This window comes from Thunnus maccoyii, chromosome 9 (assembly GCF_910596095.1).
Source record: "Thunnus maccoyii chromosome 9, fThuMac1.1, whole genome shotgun sequence".
NCBI classification, from domain to species: Eukaryota; Metazoa; Chordata; class Actinopteri; order Scombriformes; family Scombridae; genus Thunnus; species Thunnus maccoyii.
In genome coordinates, this window is record NC_056541.1 from 18500018 (window position 1) to 18524663 (window position 24646).

General features: G+C 39.0%; 4 protein-coding genes across 6 annotated transcripts; 2 read left to right on the forward strand and 2 right to left on the reverse strand.

The window, feature by feature from the left end:
* The first annotated feature begins 681 nt into the window (after positions 1–681).
* On the forward strand, positions 682–9428 carry LOC121903530 (RILP-like protein 1). 2 transcript variants are annotated; one of them, XM_042420653.1, is made up of 9 exons: positions 682–1293; positions 2305–2455; positions 4078–4196; positions 6036–6311; positions 6440–6670; positions 6924–6950; positions 7558–7724; positions 7820–7918; positions 8373–9428. In XM_042420653.1, exons 1-9 carry the CDS (start codon positions 1003–1005, stop codon positions 8461–8463), a joined length of 1452 nt encoding a protein of 483 aa, XP_042276587.1. In that variant the 5' UTR covers positions 682–1002; the 3' UTR covers positions 8464–9428. The 2 variants fall into 2 exon arrangements, with proteins under 2 accessions (XP_042276587.1, XP_042276589.1); XM_042420655.1 differs by lacking the exon at positions 6924–6950 and having other exon boundaries at positions 683–1293.
* A 1082-nt stretch (positions 9429–10510) lies between these two features.
* rilpl2 (Rab interacting lysosomal protein-like 2) lies at positions 10511–13481 on the forward strand. Its single transcript, XM_042420657.1, has 4 exons — positions 10511–10937; positions 11039–11190; positions 12459–12581; positions 13011–13481. The coding sequence occupies exons 1-4, from the start codon at positions 10644–10646 to the stop codon at positions 13030–13032; spliced, it is 591 nt and encodes a 196-aa protein (XP_042276591.1). The 5' UTR covers positions 10511–10643; the 3' UTR covers positions 13033–13481.
* A 712-nt stretch (positions 13482–14193) lies between these two features.
* kmt5ab (lysine methyltransferase 5Ab) lies at positions 14194–19022 on the reverse strand. Of its 2 annotated transcripts, XR_006098064.1 has the most exons (9): positions 18858–19022; positions 18568–18671; positions 17212–17359; positions 16702–16912; positions 16521–16608; positions 16179–16238; positions 15624–15814; positions 15227–15327; positions 14674–14794 (listed from the first exon to the last, which is right to left on the reverse strand). XR_006098064.1 is itself a non-coding variant. In XM_042420656.1 (8 exons), exons 1-8 carry the CDS (start codon positions 18865–18867, stop codon positions 14584–14586), a joined length of 1023 nt encoding a protein of 340 aa, XP_042276590.1. In that variant the 5' UTR covers positions 18868–19022; the 3' UTR covers positions 14194–14583. The 2 variants fall into 2 exon arrangements, 1 of the variants encoding a protein (XP_042276590.1); XM_042420656.1 differs by lacking the exon at positions 15227–15327 and having other exon boundaries at positions 14194–14794.
* Positions 19023–20237: 1215 nt separating this feature from the next.
* mtrfr (mitochondrial translation release factor in rescue) lies at positions 20238–22163 on the reverse strand. The gene is made up of 2 exons (XM_042420067.1): positions 21667–22163; positions 20238–20602 (listed from the first exon to the last, which is right to left on the reverse strand). The coding sequence occupies exons 1-2, from the start codon at positions 21928–21930 to the stop codon at positions 20372–20374; spliced, it is 495 nt and encodes a 164-aa protein (XP_042276001.1). The 5' UTR covers positions 21931–22163; the 3' UTR covers positions 20238–20371.
* Positions 22164–24646: the final 2483 nt, after the last annotated feature.

Sequence of the window (24646 nt, forward strand, 5' to 3'; positions counted from 1 at the left end):
GGGGAAAAAGCATGAATGAGGTTGCATTGGCAGCTAAATAGTCTGTAAGTTAGGTGACATACCCCACAGCCTACATGTTTATATAGTCCTACTATAAACCTCTCTTACCTTTCATGTTAACAAACTGCTAACATGTTAATATGGCTTAAATTTTTAATATATTCAAAGAGCATTATTTATTTCCTCTTTATTAGGTCGCCTGTACCCCAGGTTACTAATTATAGATGTGATATTATAAGAGCTCTTATAATACATCTTATAATACATCCAGGTTACTAATTGAGTGCTGGGATATTTTAAAAGCTGTCTGATGCACACAGAAGGTAATGCTCAACATATCATGACATGCGCAGTAGGGTTTTGAGACAACGTGGAGGGAGGGCTGCTGCCTTCAGAAGCTGTTGTAAATACCTGGTATGACGTTCAGCAACGCACAGGAGCATTTGTTTATACTCAAAACAATGTATAATTGCATAATGATTATTATATCCGCACTGCTTGTCATTCTGTGGCAACATTAAGCACTGTTATTCCAACTATCAGAAGTTATCTCTATCGCATATGCCTTATTTGTGTAGGTATTTGCCTGCTCTTTCTTAACCAAGTAGCACAAATGGCACTTTCTATAAGCTTCTATAGCTATAATAGCCGATTGGCTTATATGACTCAAACACAAGGCCATAGCTGCCTCTATTATTTATACACAGACTCGAACATAGCTGCGGTATGTGATCGTGGTATTTGCGTTATAACCGTTGAAAGTTAAATGTACGAGTTTTTCGGGGATCCTGAACGCAGCATTAGAAGTAACACAGCTACGGACGTTGGCGAAGTTTAAACTGTCAACAAACTGAGAGAGCAACTTCTCCCCGTGTCCACACACGCCTCGGCTGGCTTGTTTAAACTAGTTTGTCTACATTAAATGTCAGTCAGGTCGGAGTTTCAGAAGAGACAGAGATATGTTAAATGTTGAAGTAGTAAATAAAGCAGAGTTTAACATTCATGGAAACCTGCGTAATGTCAGCGCTGGACAGACCCGCCGCGGAGCTGACGGTGATGGACGTGTACGACATCGCGGTGGTGCTCGGTCAGGAGTTCGAGCGGATCATCGACAGGTTTGGCTGCGAGTCCCTAGTCGGACTGGTGCCCAAAGTGGTGCGCGTCCTGGAGCAGCTTGAGACGTTGGTGAGCCGCGGAGCCGCGGGACAGGAGGCCGAGGAGCTGCGGAGGGAGCTGGACAGACTGCGGCAGGAGCGGAGCGACAGATACGAGCAGGAGAAGAAGCACCAGAAGGTCGGTGTGTGTGTGTGTGTGTGTGTGTGTGTGTGTGTGTGTGTGTGTGTGTGTGTGTGTGTGTGTGTGTGTGTGTGTGTGTGTGTTCGTTCCTCTGTCTACCTGTATGTTCACCTATGTGTTTACCTGTGTATGTACTTGTGGTCTATCAAAGGCTACTTTTGGGGACAAATTCCAGATTTAGGACCAGCTTGTCCAACTGGGGACAAAAGCCATGTTCTCAATTGGGAAAAAGATGATTTTTCGGGTCAGTGGTTAAGGTTAGATTAAGGTTAGGGTAAGGGTTAGGTTTAGGGTAAGTCTCCAGGAAATTAATATAAGTCTATGTAATGGCCCCAAAAGTGACCATGATCTGATGTGTGTGTGTTTGTGTTTGTAAGTTTACCCATCTGTCTTCCTGTGTGTTTACCTGTGTGTATGAATGTTTGTCTGTGTCAGTCTGTCTGCCACTGTGTGTGTTGTGACTTAAATATTAACTTGCTAAGATTGGCTGTACAATGATACACGTTTTCACATCTCAAAATTGCAAGAAAAGACATACCTATATGATGATATGCAGCAAAGCTACAAATCAAAGTAATAAACAACCAAGAATAAATTCATGAATGAATTAATCCTGCTTGCAGTATGTGTGGTAGTCATAATAATAATTACCATAACTCACATTGACTTTTCCTTAATGTAGTGTAAGTAAGAACTGTGAAACATCCTGCATTACATTACTATGCTATCATAATGATTAAGGAACAGTTAATCAATTTGTATACTTTACACTTCACATTATGGAATATTCTGGATTTTTGTGGCAGAAAAATTTGAAATATTTAATTGAAGTTAGTGAACAGCAAGATTGACAATGTTTGAGTTTGGGCAGATTTGCAAGTGACAGAAAAATCTTCGAGTAGAGAAAGTTCTGTTTGTCCACTTGTACTAGTACCTTCTTTTTAAATACCAAGAGATTTGACTGTGCTGCTGTTTTGTTTTTTTTTCTCCGGTGTCTTTCGTGCTTAGGAGTTGGAGCTGGTGGAGGATGTGTGGCGAGGGGAAGTCCAGGACCTACTGTCCCAAATCACTCAGCTTCAGGCAGAGAACAAGAAGCTGTTAGTGAGCCTCTCTCTTAAAGAGTCTCCCGTCACCGAGGAGGACCTGCAGAAACAGGAGGGTGGGTTGTCTGCAGCAAAGGTCAACAGATGGGTTTTGGGAGGTTTTTACAAAAAATTGTTTTTTATTCTGTTTTTGTTCCTCTAGAATTTCACAACATGTTGTGATAGGAATGCACCGATTTAACACGCTGGATTGGTATCTCTGCTGATACTGACCTTATTAAGCAGATTGAGTATCTCCCATGACGTGACCTGTCCACAGTACATGCAGTTTTTGTCATTATAGTGTCATTATAAAAATTCAGTGTTACTACTATCAGTTACATTGTTTCACTAACGCACACAGCGTCTCTGGCCTCAGGTTACCTTACATAAAAATGATCCCACTGAGATCCTTACTACTCATCACCACAGATTTTAAATTTGGGAAAAGAGAGAACTGGAATTGGATCAGTACTCGGTATCAGCAAATACCTGGAGTTTAAATATGAAAAATCAATATCAGGAGATAGTGCATCCCTATATGGTTGATTATAGTAGATAGTGATGAACTGTCAGAATTGATCTGTATCAATTTCAACTTTCTCATTATCCCAAAGAGCTTTTGTGTTATAGCCAAGCCATACATACCCCACCCCATTAATATACATGAGGGGGGCAAAATATAATGAACACTTTTCAATATAATGCACTCCAGTACACCACCACCACCCAATACAACCTCAATAATAAACATAAAATCATCACTTTTCTGACAATGTCAACAAAAACTGAAAATGTATACACTTCGTAAAAGTAGAATTTATAGCTGTTGCATTAGATTGTACAAATAAAGTGCTTGGTGAGTGTACTTCACAGGAATGCACCCATGACGAACAAAAACTTATCTAAATCTATCGTGAAAAATATTAAGGCTATAAAAGGATGAATACAAAAATATGTTAAGTATATACTAAAATAAGTATTAATACATGTGAAACACAACACGGTCTGTTGCCTTTTGAAGTCTTAGTATGCATGTTATCTTGTGAGGATGTTTTATCTTGGCTGAGAGTTCCAGTTCGGATCTGATCTGCGCTCACTGTGGATTTGCGTTGCGCTGATTAACCATCTGCTGTACGTTCCGCTTATTTGCCCTACGCAGTCACAAGGATTATAGAGTGTGCTGCATGTTGACATGAAAAGAGAGGCCGTGAAGGGAGGCGGTCAGGGGTTTGTAAAGGAGACTATTTTTGAAGCAGACCAAAATATGTCTCTTGTCCCTGAGACTGTCATGGTGGCTGCAGCTATGCTTACTGTCAGGGCAACAGTACACACACACACACACTGCTTATAAACCATCCAAAATAAATGGGTACTGCATGATCCTCTGCTCATTGAAACACATTATTTGTCTAGAAAAATGCTCAAGTCTGAAAGAGACCAGGTTTTTTAAAAGGCTGTGTAGGTTTTATCCCTGTAGCTACAAATGGTTTATACTTCACACAATGTTTTCGATTTATCTCTCTGTTGTCACCAATTGGGTTTATTTTCATTTTAGCACAGTATGAAAACCAACTTGGAGAGACATGTATGTTTTTTTAGTATCCGTTCTGTACTGTTACATGGCACAGTTGTGTATAGCATCCTATTAGATTGCATTGGATTGCATTTTGTCTTTGCTTTTCTGTGATGCCCACAGGAATGTCCGAGAAGGAAAGGCAAGTGATGAAGAAGCTGAATAACTTGGTGGATAAGCAGAGGGATGAAATCCGGGCTAAAGACCACGAGCTGACACAAAGAAACGAGGATGTTGAGGCGGTGAGAGTTTTAGACCGTTTTCAGCACACATACTGACCCCCTGACAAACTATTGCAGTTTTTCTCAGTTGCTTTGGTACATTTCTCAAATCATCCTTAACATCTGCAAAACAGTAAGTGCATTTGCAATAATTGGTACAAACAGCACCACACAATGGATTACCTGCAAAAGCCTGTAACTTTTTCTGTATGGCATATATCAATTTCACATTACTGTATGTGGCAGATTGATTGCAAGAGATTGGACAGGATTCACAGTTACGCTTTTACTGTTTGTACTGTAATTAATTGATTGACTGTGTCATTGTAATACAGAAAAGAAAAAGACTGTTTTACAGCACTGCATAGCACAAAGGAAAAAATACAAAATTAGAAATGTTAACATAGGAAACACCCTTTAGGCAGAACTGTACATGCAGCGCTGTGTGGGGAATTACAGTGCAGTCTTTCTACACCTCCTGACGTTCCTGTCTGTCGGGCCACAGATTCTCATCCAAATCACAACGGATATCTTCTTTTGCAATGCAGTGCGGAAATAATCTTTTGGAATGTCTTATCTGGCCTCAGCAGGCGTCTGCTGTGATGTCCTCACATGCTGCATCAATGGCAGCCAGCAGGGTCGTCTGAGTATGTGGCTGGTGATCGTAAACCTTCCACCTCCATGCTGAGTGGAACTCCTCAATTGGGTTAAGGAATGGGGAATAGGGTGGGAGCATCCTGTAGTGGGTCGCAAACCATTGCCTGATGGAAACTCACATTATCCCAAATTACCACATACTTTGGTACATCATCTTGAATCAGACCCCTCTCATCATTGGGAATGAGACCCCTGTAGAGGGTGTCCGAGAAGGTTAGGAGATGCTGTGTGTTGTATGGCCCTATAATGGGAATACAAGTCAGCACACCAGCTCTGAAATAGCAGCACATATATGTGATGTTCCCTTGTTCCCTCTTCGCTGGCCTGGCACATCAACAGTAGCTCTGTGGCCGATGATGTTTCGACCACACCTTTTGCCTTTGGCCATACATATATATATATATATATATATATATATATATATGAGGACATGCTTGTTCTCCCACCACTCGGCTTCACCCTTTGATCAGCCTCAGCCATTGTAAGGCCATTGAGAGCGCGGTCCACAACTGTGTCCCTTATTTTATTGGGAACATGCCGATGTCATTGCCCTCTTCTACCTTTTCCTCTGTTTTGCCTCCGTACCCTTCTTCACGTAGCCTTACTCCTCTTCTTTTTCCTGGCTGTTGAACTTGTGCATTTCTTCCTTGTTGTTCTTCAATTGTCAGACATTGCAACACTGTGTTGTGTTCTGTCTATTTATGCTTGCCAGTTGAAGGTTCAGGAGATGCACCTCTGTGCTATTATAGAGAACTGGTTGATCATTGGTTGATCTAACACTTCACACAATCCCCTTCATTAGTGAAAGTCAAGATTCACATGAGAGCAATTCATCAATTCAGGACAAAAAAAGACAAAAAAAAGTCTAATAGAAATGTATAGAAAATATGCTTGACAGATTATGACAACTGGTTCAACCACTTTGCATGTAACGATGCAATGAACTAATGCCTAGATAAGACTATTCAACAGAGAACCAGTATAATACATTTTAATCAACATGACATAAGTAATTGATAATGTAGGAAACAGCAGACAATTGTACATAATTGCATTGAAAGGTTGAGAAAGTTGTTTTGAGAATTTCAATTCTGATCTGAGAAATGTACCAAAGCAACTGAGAAAAACTGTAACACTAGTTTACAGTTTACACACTGTGACTGGATTTGATGAAAACGTTAAACAAATTCTCCCCAACTATAGCTCCAGATGCAGCAGCATCGGCTGATAAGGATAAACCAGGATCTTCGTCACAGGATAGGAGTGATGGAGGGCCAGGGCAAGGCACTGATCCAGCAGCGGGCCGAGCTGGAGGCTGCTGCTCAGGTACGGCAGCAGGAGTTTGGGTCTCTGCAGCTGGAGGTGACAAGGCTGAGAAAAGAGCTCCGAGACTGGGAATTAGAGAGAGAGGTTGCTGCGATTGAGGAGACTTTTCCTTTAAGACCTAGGATGTCATCACCTATATCACCACAGATGACGGTAAGAAAAAAGAAAGTATCTTTAGCAGGCTGAAAACCATGAGTACAGTTTATCTGTAAGTAAAATGAATCAAAGTTCACCAAGTCCAGCAGGTTTTTTAGTTCCTATGTGGCTGTTTTGTGTCACAGATTCAGACCTCAGCAGCAGCAGCAGCACCATCACCACCATCACCACCACCACCACCACCATCTAACTCCATCAAGCCAAAGTCAGTGTGGGTGGAGTGTGCAGGGGACCCTGGCTTCCTGGCAAACTGCTTTGAGCCCGACAAGAGTCCCTCCTCTCCCTCAAGGTCAACAAACAGAGAAAATAATGAAGAAGAGGGTGACCAAGATGAGGACACACCAGCATTGTTACTGGTAACACCTGCTTGACTCTCCCCTGTGCACAGTCCTGCAGTGATTATAGCAGAGTTGCACTATAAGATTATTTATATTCAACACAAAGCGTTATCGCTCTGTTATGCTTGTATGGTGTCGGCTTCTCGACTACTTATGCAAGCGTCTCTCACGTGTGACATGCTTTCAGTTTTCACTGAAATATTCAAGATATTTTAATCATGAGCAAAGAGCCTTTTTCACACTCAGCATATGATTTTCTGTATTCTTTCAGGAAATCAACAAATATCTTCAGTTAAAGGTACCCGGTTGACATTGTAAACGTGGTTTTGCTTGTCACTTGATTGATTTGATTTATTGATTGGGACAGTGTGCAGTTTTAAACATTAAAGATGCGCTGTACTGGAGTTAGCTCGAAGCTAATTTGCATCCGTAGTCCTGAATGCAAACATGGTGAATGCATTATCTAGCCCATGAAACATTTGCAAGAACATTTTGTAATGTTGTGAAATCTGCTTTGTTTACATCAGCTTGTGGTGTTCTTCTCTTCATTTTTGTTGCATTGCTATCTTTTATGGTACATTTCTGCCAACTGTTGATATGTATTACAACCACCACTCTGCAGTTGGCAGAAATGTGTATCACTTTAATCCCAGTGCTCCTGAAGTGCATGTGCATCCTTGTGTACATGCCTGATTATCAAAAGATTACTCTATAACGTCACTAGTGGTAAGAACTCCATGGTAGTCAAAATAAATCAGTTTACCAATTACCAACAGAAATGCAGAGCTCTTAACAAAGATTGTTTTTGTGTTTAATGGAGAATCACTGAGCTACCGGTTTCATTATTAGTGTCAGAGTGTCTGTTTCATGCAAAGAAAGATGCTGAATATATGTTTTGACTGCAGAAAGCGTCAACTGATACGGAGCTAGAGGAGGAGGAGACAGACAGCCTGGAGCAGGACTCAGACAGACCTCGCTTTACCCTGCAGGAGCTGCGTGACGTCCTGCAGGAGAGAAATGAACTCAAATCTCAACTGTTCTTGTTGCAGGAGGAGCTGGCATATTACAAAAGGTACGTTTTTGTTTCCAAAATTGAGATTTGACTTAACCTCAATTTCATATAACACTGATGCAAAAGTGAACAGTTACCTCTTCTGTATGCCTCAGTGAGGAGTTTGAGGAAGACGTCAGCTCCATAGTTTGTGCTCCACCTCCTCCACCATGCTCTGCTTCTACTGATCCGCCCGAATCAGGAATCAGGCGCTTGTGAGTAATAAGTCTGACAAGATCAATACACACTTTACTTCATACACCTTTTAACCAGAGCAACATCTCACTGCACCTTTTAATTCCTCCTGTGATCATCATCTTATATCTTACAAACATCATCAGATAAACATACTTTACTGGTTTTTACGGGAATCAGTAATTAAAACAAACAAACAACACTTGTCTTCATATTGTGTGCTGTTATGTTGTTTGATAGCTCCACAATTAAACCCAATATGAAATTTGAAATATGGATTTTTACAAATTTGGGAAGACAGCTTACTTGGTTTTTCAGTTTCTCTTCTCAATAGTGAGTGTCACTGTGGTTCACAAAACAAAGAATACTGGTTACAACAACACTTCTGATGTTTATTGTGTCTTTTTTTCCTAATCTGAATCTCTCTCCTGTCTCCACCTCATTATGTCACCTCTCCACATTTTCCATGTGCAGGATCTTCACAGCCATAATGCCGATGGTGGCAGCTGGTTTGATTTCAGATGACCCCACGCTGTTGCCCATCAGAAGACTTTCCTTTGTATGACCTTGAATTTAAACTATTGTACGATTGCTTTTATGTTTTTCCACAACTGTCAACACCAATTTGTTTCTTTTAACATAATTTGCTAATAGTATCTACATGAATTGGAGTAATGGTTGCATTACTTGGTTATTTTACCCCAAACTTGGATGTTATTTATACATTTAAACACAGTTCGTTCATTACTTAATTTTTAATATACATTTTTGCAAGTATTTTAACTAATCTGGTAAGCACTTTAAAGGGACCTCAATGGTTGAAATGTGAGACAGCTATCCATACCTGCACAGTCTTATTTGCATTTATGACCTCTCAGGTATTTGTGGCTTCATACAAAGCCACCACCTGTCAGTGTGTCACCTTACATATCAATACAAAAACTGGACGTCTTTATTTCTTATGTTGCACATGCTGTTGTAATGTCAAATAACTCAATAACCTAACATATGCACTACATTTCTGGAAGAGAAATAACACCACACCCCACAAAGTATATGTGCTTGTCGGTATGCCAAGCAAGGTCTGTGGAGTATGAATTTAGTTTTTACAAACACTTTGAAGTTCCTTAACTGTCTGTCTATAACAACGTCATGTCTCAGGAATGGGTCCAGCTGCCATAAGACTGATAAAAGGATAAAAGATGACGTTTAAATGTATCTGATGACAAATTATTGTTAAGGTCTTGTTTCAAGGTGCAGTGAATGAGCTGGATTATCATGTGCCTCTATTTTCCTTGAAGAGTCTTTATGAGATAATGTGCTTAATGTGAGCATAAAGTCAACCCCTGAACTGATAAAAAAAGGATGTTACAGTATATTTGCAGCACTATGGCCTGGCACCACATGAATAAATCTATTCCAACAGTAATGAGTACTGTAACATACCCTAACTACCAATATATGCTAAGCTGCATCTGTAATTGATGTCAATTCAGAATGAAGTAATAAAGTTTTATTTGTCATCTTTTACATGTTGTTATTGTGTTACTTTCAAATATGGCTACGACAAAGAAGCTAATTATGGTAGAGGTCGTGTTAAAGGACAGGTCCACAATTTTTCAAGTGTGTCTTAAAAACAAAAGTGAGGTGTCCATGTGAACACTGAAAGAGGTTTTCCTCACTGTAATCATTCCTTCTGTTCATACTGGCTATTAAAAGATCCACTTTAAATGTGCTTTCAGTGTAAATGATGGGGGACAAAATCCACAGTGTGTCCACACACTAAATGCATTTAAAAGTTGATCTGAAGCTTATATGAGGCTACAGCAGTCTCAGTTAGTCATATCAAGTAGATATCTGCCACATTTACAATCTTTTTAGCATCAAATTCCCTCTTTGTGTTCCCTCGGACAGTGTTTCCCTGTTGAGCTGCGGTGGAAGTAGAGTAACAAAAAGAGGAACTTTGGCACTAAAAAGACTGTAAAGTTGAAAGATATCTACTTGATTTGATTCATTTGGACTGCTGAAACTATATATTAGCTTCAGATAAACTTTTAAATACATTCTTGCACAGAAGGAGGCTTTTGGATTCTGGCCCCCATCACTTACATTGTAAGGGATCTTCTAATAGTCAATATGAACAGGAGGAATGATTATGGCAAGAAAAACATGTTTCAATGTTCGTTTAGGCACCAAAAGTTGTAAACCCGTCCTTTAATGTTCTTAAAGTTAAATTTTCTAGTTTTGGCATTATCTAGACATTTGTGTAAGCAAGAGCCATTTCACTCTAATAAACATAAAATAATAGCGCAAATAATAGCGCAGACAGAATTGAGAGAAAACCTGAAACATAAAAAATATCACGTGCCTTTTCACCTGATCCTGGCATGTCTTTTAATTGAGGTGAAAGAAAAAACTGAGATCATTCACTGACACGTTTTGTTTACTTGCTTTTTTACACGGTGAAAAACGAAGCCCCGCTCATGCGGATCGAAGGGTGGGGGAGTTCTCTTGAGGCGCATGCGCTCTTTGTGCTCACCTGTCGCTAGGATACTTTGCCCTCCTCTGCCGGCGGCCCAATCACGCCATTGGTGGATGAGTGATGGGGGAAGTGCTGCTCGTCTGGAAGTTTGTAACCTTCTGCCAGTAAAAGTATTGTAGCCAAGACAAAAAAAAGAAAGAATAAGTGGTTAGTCGAGCTTTGTCGACTAGTTAACTTTATAACGGTAGTCGTATAGTTCCGTTATGGAGTTCGGTGAGGAGTCGTCGCCCGCTTTAGCTTTCGAGAAGGACGCGTTTGAGCTGACGGTTGAAGATGTGTATGACATTTCCTACGTGATCGGACGAGATTTGTTGAAAATTAGCAGCACGGGCGAGGAAGTGTCAGATTTGCAGTTCAGGATAGTTCGTGTTTTGGAAATGTTCGAGACTTTGGTCAATAAGTACAACTTGTCTCTGGAGGAGCTGAAAATGGAGCGGGACAACTTGAAGAGTGAACTGGACAGGATCATCAAAGAGAGCTCCTCCGGGCAGGGCACTGTGAGTCTGCCAGCACACATACACGCACAGCTCAAGTACTCGTCAGATTTTAAAAGTGGAAGTCTTAAAGATGCTTTCCCCCCCTCTAACTGTTAATAAAGCAAACGGCAGGACCAAACCAGCTGGTGGTGGACCTGACAGACCCCAACAGACCGCGCTTCACCATGCAGGAGCTGAAGGAGGTTCTGCAGGAGAGGAATCAGCTGAAGGCTCAGCTCATGGTCGCTCAGGAGGAGCTTCAGCTGTACAAGAGGTGAGTAACTGACCCCTAATTCTACTCAAAGATAGGATTTATACAAGTGTCTTTATTGCAAAATCAAATTGCCAGTAGTTAAAGGACGAGTTCACAATTTTGCTAGTGTGTTTTAAAACAATAGTCAGTCAGAAAGAGGTTTTTCTTGTCATAATCATGCCTCCTGTCCATACTGACCATTAGAGGATTCCTTCATAATGCACTTACAATGTAAATAATAGGGGCCAAAATCCACAAGCTTCCTTCTGTGCATAAATGTAGTTAAAAGTTTATCTGAAGCTAATATGAAGCTTCCGCAGTCCAAATGAGTCAAATCAAGTACATATCTTTTAACGTTACAGTCTTTTTAGTGCCAAAGTCCTTCTTTTTGTTAGTAGACTTCCTTCCACCACAGCTGAACAGGGAAACACTGTCTGAAGAAACATAAGGACGGAATTTGATGCTAAAAAGACTGAAAATGTGGCAGATATCCACTTGATATGACTAAATCAGACTGCTGAAGCCTCATATAAGCTCAACTTTTAAATGCATTTTTGCACAAAATGACTGTGTGGACACACTGTGTCCATCACTTATATTGAAAACACATTTGAAGGGGATCTTTTAATCCTCTTTCACTGTTCATATGGGCACCTGAGTTTTGTTTTAAGACAGACTTGAAAAAATGCGAACCTATCCTTTAATTACATTGCTTAAGTGTTTCAATCTCATACATTTCATAAGAATGAGGGACACGGCTCTGTGTTGAGGCCAAACCTGCCCGCCTACAGATAGTAATACCGACACTATACAGCTCATATCAGTATCACAACACACACACATATATATATATATATATATATATATATATACAAGGAATTCATACTGATATGTTTTGAACTGACATCAATTTGTCTGTACACATTCAGAAGTGTTTTTTATAGTCAGACATAAGACAGATTTTCAGAGGCTTTTCAGTCATGACTATTTTATGGTAATCAACTGGCTTATAAAAAGAAACTCTGTTGCTAATTTGTCAAATGTAACATAATTCTGAAATAAATCACATTATCAGCACCACAATTAGTCAGATATTGCAAATATCAGCAGTAGAAATGACCAGTAACAGCGTTGCTTTATTAAGATGAAAATAAGCCTCCTGACAACAACTCGGATTCTAGTGAAGTAATCAATTCCATCTCATAGTTGTTTTATAGTTGGGTTTTGATGTGCAACGCTTTTATATAAAACATTCATCGGTGACTATACGGCTCTACTTTCCTCTGCAGTGGGATTCTGCCACAGGCTGAACCAGCCATGGTTGAAGTAGACCTGGACACACCAGCAGCTACAGAGCAGGGTTCTGCTGCCATAAATGATGCAAAAGAGGAGAAAACAACCATAGGCAAACTGTGAGTAACAGCCTGGTTTGCTTTACTGAATATAATTCAAAGTATGTGCAGAAAACAAACAAGTGATCTATAAATAATGCTAAGTGTTTATTTCTAGCTGTACACCAGTTTGTAGATGTACACCTCAAATGGCAAACACTCAAGAACATTTGAAGCAGCTACCACATGACGCTGTGTGAGGGAGTTTGCTCCCACAGCCTCCTAATGATATACTTGTGACCAAATGAATTCATGCTGATGCTGAGGATGTCTTTGTGAGCAGCGAATGAGAGAGAGGTTGGAAACTGGCAGCGCATCTGCCAAACTGCTGCTTCCGTTGTTAGTTATTCCAGTCTGCCATGACTCAGTGTTGCTTGTGCCGGGCAAATGTGCTCATAATTTACGAGGAACAAACTCGTCAAACTAACTCTGGACCCCTTCTGTTTGTAGGTTTTCATTCAGGCGAAAATGAAACAAACCAACTGACAAGAACCAACCATGTAGAAGACAAACAGGATTTGTTGGCACAATTTTCTCTCATCAGTTAACCACTTTTATATTGTCTATTTTTTACAATGTGTATTTGTCAATCTAACAAGCACTGTATTTAATACCAGTGATTTTTACCTAAGATGGTCTATAGTGATACAGAGTAGCAAAAATATATATCATGTTGAAAGTTTGATAAAGGTATCAAATGAACCGAACTGGAAAGTATTATGTAACTGGTATTGATGATTACTCTGAGTGAAGTAACTCAAAATTAAGTTATTTATAGACTTGGAAATGTAATTTTTTATAAATCTAAATTAAGTCTTTTAAAGAGGCATTGTGTTGTTCCAGTAATCTAAAACATTTTCCCCGCTTTCTTTCACCCCTCAAGATGTAAAAAAACAATAAAATGGCTTTCATGTATTTATACATTTTAGTATTTGTGAGACTTTTTTTATTCTTGGCGATGAATATTTAAAAAAGAAGCTTTTTAAATGTTCTTTCACATTGATGTTGCAGGTTTTATTTCTTATCTGATTTCTCGTCAATGTAGACACATCTGGATTTAGGGGTTTCATTTTTAGGTATCAATTTCTTCAGGTCATCTACTGATATTTTTCTCACTGAATGCAGAGCAGAGTTGATGAATAAAGCACAGCAGCAAATATGAATAGAATTCAATTTTAGTCAATTTGGTCTAAGTGTGACTCAAAATGACTTCACTTAAGTCATAGTCATATCATTTAACCTTGAAGCTGCAGATTTACTAAATCAAATTGACTTCAACAAGAGTCCACTCATACGATGTTGAACATGTCAGAACTTATGAACTCAGGCTTTAGCTTAAATTGTTCATTACCGTGGATTGTGCATGTTTAAAAGGTCATTATTACCGCCGTCCTGCCGCAACATAATATACATTTTTGTATCTCACGGATACAATGGAAACTTTAGTTGAAGGACAATATGCACAGTGTCAGTAGTCACACCATACTGACCTCAGTTTTGCAGTTACTTTGCAATACTTGCATGCTGCATTTTGGCGTGATTGTAAACATGACATCAGTGGAGGAGGACACCATCTTAGTGCGTATATTATTGAATTAATTTCTCAGATCTTCACTATTAACCAGGCTACAGCTGGAATGAAAACTCATCTGTGTTTTATTCCTCAATTTACAGCACAGGTAATAATTTACAATAGTGAAATTGAATTGTCAGAATTATATTCATCACTAACGGAAACCCCTCCCCAGATAATGTGTAACATCACTTATCCAGGAGAAATACTCTTCAAGTCTGAGGCATCGATATGCTACAATTAGATAAGAAAAAAAATAAAATCATGATAAAAACAGCTGCACAAATACACTTTCATGAGCAGAACCCTACATTTAAAACAAACCTTTTTTTATACTTCATAAAAAAGTATTTTGAAGACGGCTCATCTGTAGCATCTTTTATATAAAAGATGGACAGGACAGCAGTGGGTACCAATTCACTGGAAACATGAGAACTTGTGGTTTAGGATTCAATATTTGAGCCAAGGGTGAGCCGAGATCGAGGCTTTACTCCGATCACCGTAGTCGTATAGCAGCTCTTCCTCTGCTTCGATGTCTTTGGACGCCACTAAGATCAGATGAGGGGTTCCATCGATGGCGTGAAGTCTCGTCTGGCAGTTGCCGGTTTTACTGTGGTTTATCAGTCTTCCGTGACGGCTTGTTTCCTTTGTGGCGTCCACACTGTGACACGTAAACACATGAAGATTAAACTGTCGCCACAACACAAGACGGGTATCGGAACTGCAAGCCAGTCTAGAAACAAGAGCTGAAACAAACAGGCTGCAACTATTTTGATTATTGATCTCCCCCCCCCAAACAAAAATGGCAGACATTTACTGGTTCCAACTATGGATTTACTGCTTTTCTTTGTCATAGAATAAACTGAATATCTTTAGGTTTTTGGACCTTAATATATATATTATGAAAATAATCCTTATTTGCAGCCATATACCTTTCCATTTTCAAGTCTCCTGCAATGTCAGACTTACAACACTTTCTTTTAACCACTGGCAAGAACTAATTCTCCAACACAGTCTAGTCTTTTTTTTTTTCATGTCAAAAGTCCACCTTGCACCTTGTGTGTTTTTTGCTTTCTGAATAAATGTTGCCAACCTGAATCTTGAATGCCTTCTTTGCATTAAAGCACACCAATCCTTCATCATCCCCCAATGAATCAGACAGATTTTGACTCGTTATGGCTGGAAAGGTGGAACCTATAACATTAATGGTGATTCCATTACATCAATTGTTGCAATGCAGTGCAGCAAATAACAGTGTTATTTGTTGCACTTGTGAAATGGCTCTGTGTCCTGCAGTTTAGGAGAAAGTCTTCAAAGACAGTAAGTTTCATTTTTTGTGACCATGAAAAACTTTTGCCAAAGTTTGAAGCCACAGGAAGTATGAGAAAAAGGTTGATAAATTCCCGAGTGCTCAGTACAATTCGGAGAAAGTCAACAAACTGAACAAACAAAGTAAACAAAATGAACTAAGTGGAGACATTTGGACTCACCAGTACGTTCTGGATTGATACTGGAAGTAGTACATGTAACAGCCTGTTTGGGGATCCTGGGCATACTGGGCCTCTCTTACTTTAGCCTCAGCTAGGTCCAGTAGTTCTCCATGATACTCCACAACAAAGTCTCCCTTCTTGAAGCCATTCACAGCAAAAACCCCTCGTCCTTTGCCCTCTATGTGTTTCACCTGTTAACATTCAGAAGCAACAAACAAGTGTTGAGTTAAACTGAATTACCAGCGTTCTACCTTCAAAAATGTTTAACAAAATTAGCAACTATTGAGTACTAACCACGTGTTATATTACAAAGAATATGTTCAGGGGAAAATATACTGTTCTTTCAATTAAAAATCTTCAGTGTACCGATCTGCCTTTGATGAACTCTGTTGTTAGTACTTTGTACTATATTCAGAAATGTGTTTAGCATAATGAAGATTAACTCCATGATGTTCTACTGTGTTGTTGTTGGTTATGTAACACTGTATGTTGCCGACAGTTGCCAAAACATTTGTACTGAAAGTGACCCGTTACATTCAAATCATTGAATGTTACCTGCAGTCCGTCTTCAATGCCGTTCTTTATCAGGTCGTCAATGTGTTTGTGCCCTTCATTCTGTTGACAATTTGAGTGAATGGATCAAAGTTATTCTTTCACTCATGGTAGACTTTCATAATCTCTAATTTATAGAAAGTTAAACACACAAAAAAACAAAACAAAAAAAAACAAAACACACACACACAAAGCAAAAACATCTGAACTTGTAAACATCTTAATTGCAGTTACAAAATGACAATGTATCAACTTTGTGGAAAATGCCAATTGTAATAATAATAATAATAATAATAATAATAATAATAATTCAACCTGCCATAACAATTAATTGTTCGTACAAACCTTTAACTCTTCCTTTGTTCTTCTGTTACTCCGTCTGATTGGATAATAGTCTGTGACCTTTCTGTTTTGGGGAGCTTTATTCTCTGTCCTGAAAAGAGAAAACATTATCAAAGTAATGAGAGATTATAGTTGTGCTCCCCCCCCCCCAACTGAGACAGACATGTTGGCTTTGTGCACCCACTTTTTCGCTCTGGGTTTGCGAGCAGTCAGACTCCGAGATTTGGATTTTGAAACGTTGCTGTCTGCTGCAGACTTGACGTTTGTGTGCGAGGTGGATTCTTTTTGCTCCAGTTGGTCAGTGGCTTCATCTTTGATCCCATGACTGTGACAAGCCATCTCAGCCCTCTGCTCTTTGGACTCACAGCTGTCAGGTTTTATTTCATTAGGCATGTCTAAAAATGAGAAAGACACTTTAAAATTCAACCTAAACATTTGGCCATAATCGTGAGAAATGAGGTTCCCTTAAAAAGGAAAGAGTTAAGTTGTGTCATAAGATAGTGGGTCAGTGAACACTGCTACTATTCACATGCACAGGAATTTTTTTCTGTGCTCCACGTGGATCTGCTGACCGTACGGTAACATTGGGGTCAAAAACATCACGACTGGGAGATTACATGTAATAGAAATTACCAAACAGCTGCAATTCTGATCAGTCAAATTTTACAGTCTTGACAGTGAATTAGGTACTTACCTTTTTTCAGCTTGGACGTGTCAAGGTTAGTGGCATCAGATTCATTTCCTTCCTGGATCAACACGCTTGAACTGTCACTCAGAGGGGATCTAGGTTTGCTTGGACTCCTCAGAATCTGGAAAAATGACTGTGCTTTGGATACACCATCCTGCAAAAAGAATAATATTTACCTTGGTGAAACAGTGAAAAACCCCTCTACATTCACAAGAGTAATACACATACAGGTAACCAGGTTACAGAATGCAAATCTGATGAGATACGATCAATGAGATACGTCATTTATGAGGCTGCGTTCAGAACCATGTAGCTGGTGTAAACTGTATTTATTGTCTTTAGTAGGGAAAAAAACAAAGCACCCTTATAATGATCCTATTCCTGCTCCCAACATGAATGTGAATTAAGAACTTTTCCCAAATTTGTATGTGCCAGTATTATATGAATTTAAAACTGCTCTATGTCTGAAATCAGGCACGGTGCCTGAAAACTTTAAGCGCTGCTCTGCTCTTTGGATCACTTGTTGTATAAACATAAGACAGGTTTAGATAATTCCTTCAAACGACACATGAGTCACAGAAAATATGGTGAACAGATTGCAAACTGATGGAGATTTCACTTTTCTTCTAGACAACTTCAATCTATAGGTTGTTTGCTTCTTTGTGGTAACAGTAACAACTCTGGCTGGTGGGTGTGTATTAATAAAAGAGGTGTTCAGGTACCTAACCAGTATCAGGTGTAAAGATATTAAAATTGGTGTTGGTTAAAAGCAATTTCCCTCTTACGCCAGAATCCTTACAAAAGGACAAGTTCACAATGTTTCAAGTCTCTCTTAAAAACAATAGTCAGCTACATAAATGAACATTTCTAAAGACTGTAAATGTGGCAGATATCCACTTTTAAATGAATTTTTGCTCAAAATGACTGTGTGGACAGGAGGAACAGGAGGAATACTTACAGCGAGGAAAACCTCTTTCAGTGTTCATGTGGGCACCTGACTGTTGTTTTAAGGCAGATTTGAAAAATTGTGGACTTATCTTTCAAGTTCAACTCTATTCTAAACTTAGAGTTACGGTGTACATTTGGGTAAAACATACAACTAAACTTGATAATTTTCTGGTGAAGTTCAATAAGGTTTCACAACTTGTTTGCAGGTTTTGCCTGAAAGACTAAACTCTGGGTACAAACATCCCAGAGGACAGTATGAGTGAATGAATGTGTCCGTTGCTACGATGCCAAACTTGGGTAAGACCCCTTGTGAAGGTATCGCTGCCCTACGGATGGTTAAACACAGAATTTGAGAAGGAACTACTTGGTTTCCCTTTTCCGCCACACAAAAGCTGCAAAAGCGTCAAAACCTACCTTGTTAGTTGCTGGTTTGTTTTCCTTTGTGTCCTTCCCTGAGGTGACTTTATTTTCAACAGTGTCCTCAGGCTGTTTGTCGGCTCTTGGCTTACCAATCTTTCCTTTACAAACATGGAAATAAACAAATGTAAGCACTGTTACCTAATTCACCCAACATGATACAAAAACCGACGAGTTTCATTTGTAAACTACAAACTGCTACAATTATTTAAACGAAGCTGCTCCTCTAGTTAGCTATCATTACGTTGAACTAGTGTAATTTATATTGTATGCAACACCTACTGTACCTTTTGCCATCTCAGTTCTCCAAATACAAGCCAAAGAAGAGGAAGAGTCGGTTAAATGTTGCCCTCGGTGTCCAGGGGCTCCTCACTGTGTTAAGTTTGTTGTTTCAGCAACGACAAATATCGGAATATCTCTTGTGCAGCATCTGTGAGAGCGTGGTGGATTTAAAAACCCTTCTGCAGCTCTCATTGGCTGTTTCGTCCGGATGGGCGGGGCAGGAAGCAAGAAAGCAGTCCTCTCATTGGCTGCAGCTCTGGCCGGTCATCAATCGCATAGACGTATAATAAATATATGATCAAACGCCCCAGCAGAAGTTGTGGATTAGTTTAGCCCTGAGCTAAACCTCTCAGGCAGACACGTGCCGCCCCCAGCCTGTCACACCAAATGATTAAATCATATTAAGCATAGAAAACGAGGTGTTTTTGACTATAAAAATACGTTGTAGAAACTGATAATGACAATTTAAAGCGTGATTCAGTTGATTACAGTAATACTGATTTAATTAAAATGAATAATTACATATTACAGCAACGTTTTATCATTTTAGTGTCATCACTGCCATGAAAGGCAGGGTGTAGCCTGTGAAATACCTCCCTCTGGACAAACAAAGCCCAATTCAAGTGGCCGATACTACTGTCTCCTCTGCTCTATTTATTTCAAGGAGAATAGCTTTTTTTTCATGCTTTGAGAGTTCAGAAGTGACTTATGGTGTGGCAGAAAGCAAATTGCATCAATATATCTCATTAAAAGTACCACGTCTTGGGAGTAGCTACTTTGGAATAACTGACAGTAGCATAAAAGGCAACAAGCCAGGTCAAATCCTATTTAAATGTTCCCCATGAGGTCATAAAATATTATATTTTGCTGACATCTAGTGACAACTTAAAACAAATAAGTGCTGCAGACAAATGTTTACCTTTATCTGTGTTTTCACTATTAAAAAGGTAATATAACATTCAGACACAATGACTGCAGTACCAGCATGGATAGGAAATTGGTGAGGACAGTTGATGGCATCAAATTCTAATATTCAAAATGCTCTTTAAGAAATGCATGTACCCTAATAAACACTGAATATACAGTAAAGTTTAATTTAAATGACCAAATCTCTCCTTAATTTAACAAATTCCGAATAGAACTTGATAACACTGGTAACTGTGGAAGTTTTTTGCACATACAAGTGGACACATTACATACTGCAGCTTTTACTTAAAGCATAAACCCCCATTAATTATGGAACAACCTTCAAGCAATGAAAGATGCACTAACATTGCAAAAAAATGTAGACATTTTATTTCATTTTTTTCAAAATCTCTTTCTCTGTCTTGTATCATGTAATGCACTGCATGTATTGTAACTTTGCATGAAAGACGCTAAACAAATAAAAGGCTAATTTGATTTTATGCTGATAACATTGCCTTTAAAGATGATGTTATTCAGTATTTGTGGACATAAAATACAAAATACAGGATCGTTCAAGTATTCATGTCTTCATTTTATATTCCACATGAACATTTTAAACGGAGTCATTTCCAGGTTTGGATTCTGCAGCCAGTGCTTCTTTAAAAAGTCTTTTTCTCTCCAGGTTCTCGTTTGCCTTCCTCCTCTTCTCTTGTTTCCTCAGCTCGGACTCTTTCTTCCTCACAAGAACTTCACTGTGTTCTCCTTTATATGAAATATCAAGTTTCTCTCTCATAATTTCCCGAGCACGTTTTCGATTTGTATCCACAGATCTGGTTTGATGGCACTGCAGGGAAAATGGAGAAGATATTAAATTAGCATGGTTTGTGAATTACAAATCCTTGGTTGACCAAAAAAATATCACCTTCACAATTTTTCAAGTCTGTCTTAAACCAACAGTCTGGTGCCCAAATGAACATTGAAACAGGTTTTTCTTGCCATAATCATTCCTCCTGCTCATACTGACCATTAGCAGATCTCTTCATGATGCACTTACAATGTAAGTGATGGGCGCCAAAATCTATAAGCCTCTTTCTGTGCAAAAATGTATTTAAAAGTTTATTTGAAGCCAATATGAAGCTTCAGTCATCCAAACTAGTCAAATCAAGTAGATATCTTTCAACGTGCCAAAGTCCTTCTTTTTGTTACTATACGTCCACTGCAGCTCAACAGGGAAGCACTGTCTGAGGAACCACAAAGAGGGATTTTTTTGTTTAAAAGACTGTAAATGTGGCAGATATCTGCTTGATATGACTAACTCTGACTGATGAAGCCTCATATAAGCTTCACATCAACTTTTAAATGCATTTTTGCACAAAATGACAGTGTGGACACATTGTGGATTTTGGCCTCCTTCACTTACATTGAAAGTACATTTGAAGGGATCTTTTAATAGCCAGTATTAACAGGAGGAATAATTTCAGCAAGGAAAACCTCTTTCAGTGTTCATATGGGCACCTGACTGTTGTTTTAAGACAGGCTTGATAAATTCTGAACCTGTCCTTTAAGATCCATTAAGTAGCTGTTCTGGAGCTTTCGATCATTATCATTTCCATTTTTTCTGAGCACTTTAAGGACTTCAATGAACTGTGAAACTCAACTTTTCAGCAAACATGGACACGATGTCTGTGAAGTGATCAGAAAAAAAAGGAAATTTCAACATCAACATTTCTATGACAACTGGACATCACGTGATATGACAGAATACACCAGAACAGGTGAGCTCAAGAGTCAAGAATGAACCTTGAAACTGATTTTGGGTTCATTCACCACTAAACCTTCTATCAAACATGGACTGAGAGACACCAGTGACAACAAATACACATAGAGGAGTTTAAGAACAAGATTAACCTTCACTACAATCCCAGTGGGGATGTGTTTGAGCACCACACAGTTGCTGGTTTTGTTGGTGGCCTGTCCTCCGGGTCCGGATCCTCTCACAAACTGCTCCTCAAGCTCGTCCTCATTGAGGACAGGCAGATCTATCAAGTCCTTTTTACCGGCTGCCAAAACACAAGTGAGTCCAGCCGGGAGCGGCCTTAACATTGGAGACATACTGGGAGAGCCTCTCCATAAGACCCGAGTGAAGCTGCACATACAGCTGATGAGTGACATCTCTTTAAATAGACTCTCAGTAACACGACGGAAAAAACAACAACACAATGACTCACAGCATTACATTACGATTCACTTTATGTCACCAAGCAGACAGACTATCAGCTCCCTGAATAAAATGCTTATTTCCATGCAGGTACAGCCTACTGTTCCTTGTGTCGCCGCCTGTTTACGGTCATGTCAATGTGGTCATGTTTGTGTTCCGGCCAGTCTTCTTCTGTGCTTTTTTTTGCAATACCAACGTTTAGGTGCACACCACCACCTACCGTACCGGAGTATGTAGAACAGGATCTAGTTTACATTAGTCTATAGTAATACATTAGTCTATAATACGGAAGAGGATTAGGGCCACATGTGAAAATGTATTTAAATTCAGAGATTAAAGTCAGAATTCAAGTAAAAACATTCAATCATCGGGTGTAAAGAAGACCTAATACCTTCTCCCACTCTATTAAAAAATACAATAGCTTAATCTGGACATTCAGTTGTTCACGGCAAAATGTTTGTATGTAAATTTGTGCTCAAATGATTTCAAGTTTTACTTTATGGTCATGTATACAGCTTGTCTATTCTATACATATAAAATAGCAGTAGAAACTTAGTTTGTTTACAATGAAGCAGTGAGGATGTAATTGTGTGTGCCAAGATATAGTCAGCATAAATGTATCCACATGTCAGGCAGTAACATCTTGAATATAAATGTGTAGCCCATGAGCACAGTATAATTGTTGTGCTGGTTAATCCCAGCTATATATGTACTACATCTGACATGTGGTGACTTTATGAGAATAGGTGATGCTTGATAGTAATACTGGATAGTACAGTATGTGATATTGTTGTTTTTAAATGCATTGTTTTCTTTAAATAAGAGAAAATAACTTGGAGTGAAGCATGACTTATCAGACATTTCAGCCACAGAGGGACAGCAGAGCAGTGGATTATGCTGCAGAAGTTGTTTGAGAAATTTCTTCTTGGACAATTTGATACTTTTTCTGACTCCCAAACTTGTCAATCAGTTGTAAACATTGTGAACCCAAGCTGACGACAGCCTCCTTTACCCAGAAAGGAGAAAACTATCCAGCCACTTCTCTAGTCAGCAGGGATATGTGTTTTATAATCAAGAGACTTTTTGAATGGAGTGACAATATGAAACTTGAGCATGATGGAATGAAATGAAATAATACCACTTCATCTGACAGTGAAGAAGGTAAGCTGTTTTATTTATTTACTTGTCATTCACCTTAACTGCTGCTTTGCATCATTTAACACATCGTTATTTCTGTCCATCCCTGCGAGCAGTGCCAAACACTTGTGGAAGGAGTTGTAGCTTCTGCAAGATTCCTAAAAGGTTCAAATTAATGTAATAAAATTGTTGATGCCCATTTAACACTATAAATATATGCAATGAAAAATTGTTTTAATTATATGGAGAAGAAAAAATGGACTGTGATATAATGCTTCCTGTTCTCCCCCCTTGATAATGACTATAATTAGTAATCAGGAAACTATGTAGGTCACAGGGAAAAGACAATCTCTCTGATGACCTGTGATGACATCTCTCTGATATTGCAGGTGGGAGATGTTTCTAATTACTTCAACTTTATCTTTAGTGCTCACATTGAAGCTGACCCCCATTCTGGTACAATATAACACTGATCATGTCATTCTTATGTCTATCTATCTATCTATCTATCTATCTATCTATCTATCTATCTATCTATCTATCTATCTATCTATCTATCTAAGTTTGCCATTTGTGCAGCATTGAAACATTTACAGTAAGTTGAGAAGGTGTGAGTATTCTGAAGCTTTTAGTTACAGGAAAGGCAGCCAATAAAAATCATTTCCTTGAAATGCGTGGGAAGTGAAACTAGTCAGTAGGCTCGCTTTGCTCTATTTAAGGTGCAGCAGCATTTCTACCTTTTTTGGTGAAAAAGCAGTGCAGGATGTTTCTCTACGAGACATAAAACACAATGACAAAATGTGCTGTGATGTAGACATCAGATATATCACCAAATATATAAACACAGTGAGTGTGCTGTGCACAACTTAGACAAGAATTTATTAGCAACTGGCAACAGTTGTTATACTTCATTGTTTGTTGTGAAAATGCAACCATAGACAGAGAATGAGTTTATGTTTTAGATATATGCAGAATTTACAGTTGGTGTAGTGGTACAGTAAAAGATTGGTAAGCTATGACATCCAATAAGTGATCTTATTGAGGCCCACAAACACTAATATAAATAAAAAACACATATTTTTTCTTTAATTTATTTCCCTCCAACTTAGTTCACATGATTAGGCTGCATGATGAAGGCAATAACGACAGTGTCAAACAGAAGAGGTTGGTTGGTGAACGATGTTCTGCAGATTAACGTGGGTAAACTTAGTCAGCTCTTTCACTACATGTCAGACCAGTTTACATATTGACTGCTAAATGTAGCGTTGTAATTGTTTTAATGCATGATAATTCTGCAGAAATACGTAACCGCTCGTGACAGGCCACCAGTTCAGACCATATAGTCCGTTGCCAGCAGGAGGCAGCCTACTATCGAAACTGCTCAACTGTGCGAGTCTGAGCTCCGTCAAACTAGCTGAAGGAAAGAAAAACACCGGAAGTTAAGCGACCCATCATCAGAATAAAATACTAATTGTTGTTTGGATTTCTGTGCAGTGTATTTACACTAGTTATTTGTTTCATTTGAATGACCTC

What these genes read in the sequence shown, in the direction of transcription:
- kmt5ab (XM_042420656.1), bottom strand. An exon ending in CACGTCCAAGCTGAAAAAAG is followed by an intron (nt 16,913 to 17,211) that starts GTAAGTACCTAA and finishes TCTCATTTTTAG; the next exon opens with ACATGCCTAATGAAATAAAA. An exon ending in GCATTGAAGACGGACTGCAG is followed by an intron (nt 15,815 to 16,178) that starts GTAACATTCAAT and finishes GAATGTTAACAG; the next exon opens with GTGAAACACATAGAGGGCAA.
- rilpl2 (XM_042420657.1), top strand. Translation starts at nt 10,644, where the DNA reads ATGGAGTTCGGTGAGGAGTCGTCGCCCGCTTTAGCTTTCGAGAAGGAC. An exon ending in GAGCTTCAGCTGTACAAGAG is followed by an intron (nt 11,191 to 12,458) that starts GTGAGTAACTGA and finishes TTTCCTCTGCAG; the next exon opens with TGGGATTCTGCCACAGGCTG. An exon ending in AAAACAACCATAGGCAAACT is followed by an intron (nt 12,582 to 13,010) that starts GTGAGTAACAGC and finishes TTCTGTTTGTAG; the next exon opens with GTTTTCATTCAGGCGAAAAT.
- LOC121903530 (XM_042420653.1), top strand. Translation starts at nt 1,003, where the DNA reads ATGGAAACCTGCGTAATGTCAGCGCTGGACAGACCCGCCGCGGAGCTG. An exon ending in AGGAGAAGAAGCACCAGAAG is followed by an intron (nt 1,294 to 2,304) that starts GTCGGTGTGTGT and finishes TTTCGTGCTTAG; the next exon opens with GAGTTGGAGCTGGTGGAGGA. An exon ending in GGACCTGCAGAAACAGGAGG is followed by an intron (nt 2,456 to 4,077) that starts GTGGGTTGTCTG and finishes TGATGCCCACAG; the next exon opens with GAATGTCCGAGAAGGAAAGG.
- mtrfr (XM_042420067.1), bottom strand. Translation starts at nt 21,930, where the DNA reads ATGTCACTCATCAGCTGTATGTGCAGCTTCACTCGGGTCTTATGGAGA. An exon ending in CCACTGGGATTGTAGTGAAG is followed by an intron (nt 20,603 to 21,666) that starts GTTAATCTTGTT and finishes TTTTCCCTGCAG; the next exon opens with TGCCATCAAACCAGATCTGT.